The sequence below is a fragment of the Salvelinus sp. IW2-2015 genome, linkage group LG18 (assembly GCF_002910315.2).
Source record: "Salvelinus sp. IW2-2015 linkage group LG18, ASM291031v2, whole genome shotgun sequence".
Lineage (NCBI taxonomy): Eukaryota > Metazoa > Chordata > Actinopteri > Salmoniformes > Salmonidae > Salvelinus > Salvelinus sp. IW2-2015.
Window position 1 is genome coordinate 40997529 of NC_036858.1, and position 5088 is coordinate 41002616.

The 5088-nt window shown below is 41.7% G+C and overlaps 1 protein-coding gene across 1 annotated transcript; it reads right to left on the bottom strand.

Annotated features, from left to right (window-relative positions):
- Positions 1-865: 865 nt before the first annotated feature.
- Positions 866-4524, bottom strand: LOC111978514 (G-protein coupled receptor 26). Its single transcript, XM_024008624.2, has 3 exons — positions 3772-4524; positions 2216-2329; positions 866-1271 (listed from the first exon to the last, which is right to left on the bottom strand). The coding sequence occupies exons 1-3, from the start codon at positions 4440-4442 to the stop codon at positions 1031-1033; spliced, it is 1026 nt and encodes a 341-aa protein (XP_023864392.1). The 5' UTR covers positions 4443-4524; the 3' UTR covers positions 866-1030.
- Between the last annotated feature and the right edge of the window lie 564 nt (positions 4525-5088).

A 5088-nucleotide genomic window follows, 5' to 3' on the forward strand; every position in this document is an offset into this window, starting at 1 on the left:
ATCCCACTACTGCTTTGCCTCTAAAACTAAGCAGGATCGTTCCCTGGATGGGAGACCAGATGGAGCTGGAAGTGGTAAATAAAATTCACATTTGGGGATATTTTTTTATGTGAAACATTAACATGCGAATCTTCACAGGTGTCTAAAAACCACGTGTTTTTCATGTTTTTTTTCATGTGTTTTTTTCTTTCATGTGTTTTTTTTTTTGTAAGGGAACTCTCCCCTAGGCTTTTGGCCTGCACCTACATCATCTTAGCTAGCTGAGTCATAATTAGGGCATGCTACTGTGCACACCAACTAATTGGGCTCAGACTTCAAACAGGTGGCAATATCTTCTAAACAAGTTATGACTCATCAACCAGTTCTTGACTTGGACATAAATAGGTGCTGGTACTCATTTGGGGTTCCGGTACTGTTTATATGGTGCAGGCACTCCACAATACTTTTGAGCTAATATTCTGTATATTCTATAAGAGGTGCAGGAACTCAAGCAATAGAACATTTGAGTCAAGCACTGCAATCAACTAAACAATGTTATAAAATATGAGGGCGGGTTGTAATGAAATGTTCCAATAAAAACCATCAGGAATAGTGAATCCTGGTGGTGTTGCTACACTATCAACATATATCAAAATCTAAATTGTYTTATCTAAAGTCATATGTGGTACACCTTGACATCACTCTGTCAAAACCACTCAGTTGGAATGAAAACATTTTACACTAATTAACATACTTAAATGAACTACAAGTGACTCACTGGCTTAGCAACAGTAATTCATGACCCACATGACTCTCTGTCATATCTTCCCATTTAATGACTTGTCACCTTTTCTTCACTCAGGTCACACCATGAGACAACAGAGCAACACTTAACCACACTCAACATTGCAAAAGTACGAAATCGATACGTAGCAGCAATCTCTTCTAAGGTCTGCTCAACCCTCTCCGCTCTCCAACCATGACTCAGTACTTAGGTATGTAGGTACCTCAATGTCTCCATCTTGCCATAGTCAGGCAATAGCAAGGCCCTTCACTGGGTGGGTTTGGTGTTGTTGGTATCGGTAGCCCTGCCATTCTCCACCCTGCGGACGGAGGAGTTAAAGGAGCTCCTCTTCAAGATCTTGTTAGCCAGGTCACTGCATGTCTTCCTGTACTGGTTTCGGAGCAGTGAGTAGACAAAAGGGTCACAGGCTGCCTTGCTGTAGGCCAAACACTTGGACAGGACACCCCAATGAGGGCTTATGTGTCCTGGGGTGGAGAGCTCCACAATTCTGCCATGACAGACACACAGAATAAGTTATATTATTAACAGTGTTTAGCTTAACAGTGCTGGTCTATGAAACAAGTCATGTTTCATAGGCCACCGTACAGTGAAAAAACAACACAGATGTCAAAAAATCTAATGTCCTGAGGAAACTCTTTATTAATAAGCTTTCAAAAATGTCAACATTTCGCTTGAAAATGCCATGGCTCTGATTCGATAGTGAATGTTAGGGGATGTGGAGTTGCTCTTGTTTGTCTCATTGTGCTTACACCGCTGTATAGTGGTGGTACACAAGGACAAGGCTTATTCTCAGAATGTTTAGGTAAGGTCACTGGTCGTGTGATTCACAGCAGCTATCAAACTCACAATGGGGATCTCTCTATCATTATACACACTGATGTGATCTTCTTCTTCACGGTTATTTTGTATCCGCTTCTGAAGGGTTGGAGCTGATTGAATGCAGGTTTAATGAGAAGTATCGTCATGGTCTCCGACTTACTCATAATCACACGTCCACTCATGGTAATTCTCTCATGGATTCTCTTTCTCTTATATTCTTTCTCCCTTGCCTGGGGTTTCATCCTATACCTCATGAAAAAAATAAACATGCATCTATGAACCTCTCCTTCTATGGTCACAACAAAATCACCCTCAAGCTGATTGATTAGTGATTTAGACACCGGATCAATTTAACATAACAAGATGAGGTTGTAGAAATTGACTATGGCCGACTCCAGTCTGAATTGAAATTCATTAGCACAAAGCAGTTGTCCTCATTGCACATTCGACAATTTTACCCACTGGTCTAAAGCACACGTCATTTGTTCAGGCAGTAGACAACTTTCATTGGTCTCAGATGGGGAATTGACGTCATTGCAGCAGCCAATCTCACAATGTAACATTACCACACATGCACAGTGGTGTTGAGGATAAATCTGAACATCTGCTCACCTCGTAATGACGTAGGGGGCAAAGCACACCACAAACGTTCCAATGAATGTGCTGATCTTCTTGGTGGCTCTCTGCCTCCGCTGTCTCTGCTCATCCAGGCATCGCTGGCGCACACTACCAAAGTACAGAGGGGACCATTATCACCCCAAGGGACGTATAGGAGCACAGGTTTAAACATGGCCTCTCGAGTGGGATGAAGGTTGATGGAGAAAACAGCATGGTTCTATGGACAGTATCAGAGCTCATCCTCAGGTCAATGCCAATGGATTGTTCAAGATATATGAACAGTAACACATCCATTATGTAAATCAAGTCCAATTCCAGGTCCATACTTATTCTTTAATAGACTGGTAATAACATGGAGTTGACCTCAGCATATCTTAGAAAGATGAAGGAAAGATAACGTAAAAGAAAGCAACGCTGACAGTGAGTGCACGCACATTAATTGACTGATTTGAGGCTAATTTAATTATTTTAGCTATGTAATGTGGAGGTGATTGAAAAGGGATCATCAAATACAGTAAACCATTCATGACATGGATCTTAACTCTATCCAGAAATAATTACACATGCTATTATCCTAGCATCTATGATGTAGAGAGAAAATGCTTCAGGGTGATTCAATCATATCTCTCCTCACATCTTTCTCATCCCTCTCACTGAACAGCTCTTTGAATGTTTGAGGTAAACTGGGCAGWGTAGGCCTAAACTGATCGAATATCTCATCTCAAAGAATGTCAAGAATGCACATCAGAGGTTTTGATGTATTACGTTTGATTAAAACTATTGTTAAAATGCGGAATGATTTTTGCTTTTCTGTATGTAGGTTTTTGTAATGTTGGGCATGACCATAGTATTGCCTATGACAAAATATCAAAATGCAAGGCAAATTTAATGACAATTCGTTAACTAACTGCCAATAATGCCTGTCTGGACTATTCAACTCATGAATATAAATCACAATTTATAATGGTTTTGATCTGTATGTGAATAGTTTTGGGGTTGGAATATGTTTGTGTCATTTTAGTTTTGATAAAGAGGCCTGAGATCTGAGACCGGAACCTTGGACCAAACCTGTGGTGCTGAAATCAATCGTAATGCCACTGAAGTCGCATTGTGCAATCACAATTTGTGGGCTAATTTTTTAGGGGATAGATTAGCTTTAATAATACAGATAGACCATGGCTTCTATCAATGTAATTGTGTTCATCATTTCTAATCCCTCATATATATTTTTTGTAAATATACTGTATATTTTCACCTTACCACCCCACCACTAATTRAAGTAAACTAATGGACAACAATACTATTTGACATTATCTTTTTTGTTTGATCGATTGATGATTTACTATGCTTTTTCAAATCACCCTGCAGCGCTATTTGCAGAGTTGGCTCTATGTAAATGTTGCAATTCTTCAACCATTCCTGAACCTGCGACCAAAAACAAGCTACACATGGGCAATACCAAAACAATTGTAAACATGGGCTAACCTTAAAATATGTAACAAGTAAATGAATCAGACAAGGACACCTCAACAGTAGGCTAAACAGCTTACCTCGGGTGAATATCCACAAGCAGCAATAAGGTCTGCATAGTGATCACGTCGATGCGTTTACAGTGAAAACGCGCAACTTTCAGCACTTTCAGGTACGTTACACACAACACAATCAAGGTCATGAGAAAAGTGAGCGAGTGTAAAACCACAGTGTAGATGATGAACTGCGTCTTAGTGTCACTTGCTCTCGCATTGCAGAGCGTACAGGATGCGTAAAGGTGATGGTACCCAACCCAGGAGAGGCAAGTGGCCACCGTGGAGAAGGAGAGCGAGTGTAACCACGTGTATGCCAGAGCTATCACTGCGTCCCGGTGTCGTATTCTGGAGTGGTAGCTTAGCGGAAAAACAACCGCTACCCATCTATCAATGCTCAAAGCCCCCATACTGAGCATTGAGTTCGTGGTGAGAAAAGTGTCCAGGAAACCCACAGTTTGACAGAACCCGCTGCTTCCAGGGTTTCCTTTGTTGATAAGTCCGACCAGAGTTAGAGGCATGGTAGAAACGGTAAGAAACAGGTTGCAGAAGGTAAGGTTGAGGATAAACAACCCGGGAACCTGCTTTCGAATCTCCGGGTTGTACAGAAAGCAGATAACCACCACCACGTTGGACAGCAACGAGACAACGATGATCACTACTACAAACAGAAAGACAGCTATGTCCGCTATGTGCATGGTGCGTGCGTCCCGCTCAAAAATACGGACTTTTGACAATTGAATCCATCGTCCAGCTTCGGAAATAAATTAAAGATAGCATTGTGCTGGAACTACGAGGTCCAAATACAAACATCCGACACAGTGTCACAATTATAATTCGTTGTCCTTCTCGTGTCTCCATGTAACGATACAGCCGGCTCACTATGTGGAGTCGCAAGGAAGGGTATCCAAGTATTATGGATGTTATGTGATGCGGACTGAACCACTGTCTCCGGGGACGGGTGATAAACAAATAGAGACACCCCTGCACGTCTGGATGCAGTTAGTTTCCAAGTATTATGGATGTTATGTGATGCGGACTGAACCACTGTCTCCGGGGACGGGTGATAAATAAATATAGACACCCCTTTACGTCTGGCTGCAGTTAGTTTCCAAGTATTTMTTCCTTGCCATTGCTTGCGCAATGATACCTCATTGCGCAATCGCGCAGTGCACTGATGGACAGCTTTGCAAACACGCAGCGCAGTCTCTCCTATGGTCTGTCTCCGGGGATCCTTTTGTTCTATATATATAACCCATCACCTACACTCACATGCTGCACACTCGATCGCCTCCCCAAGCTACCAAAAATAGATTTATTTAAAATTAGAGCATCATGCGTAAA

Coding starts and splice junctions, on each gene's coding strand:
- LOC111978514 (XM_024008624.2), bottom strand. CDS start 4,442: ATGCACATAGCGGACATAGCTGTCTTTCTGTTTGTAGTAGTGATCATC. Junction 2,330..3,771: donor CTTGTGGATATTCACCCGAG/GTAAGCTGTTTA, acceptor GTACTTTGGTAG/TGTGCGCCAGCGATGCCTGG. Junction 1,272..2,215: donor GCCCCCTACGTCATTACGAG/GTGAGCAGATGT, acceptor CTGTCATGGCAG/AATTGTGGAGCTCTCCACCC.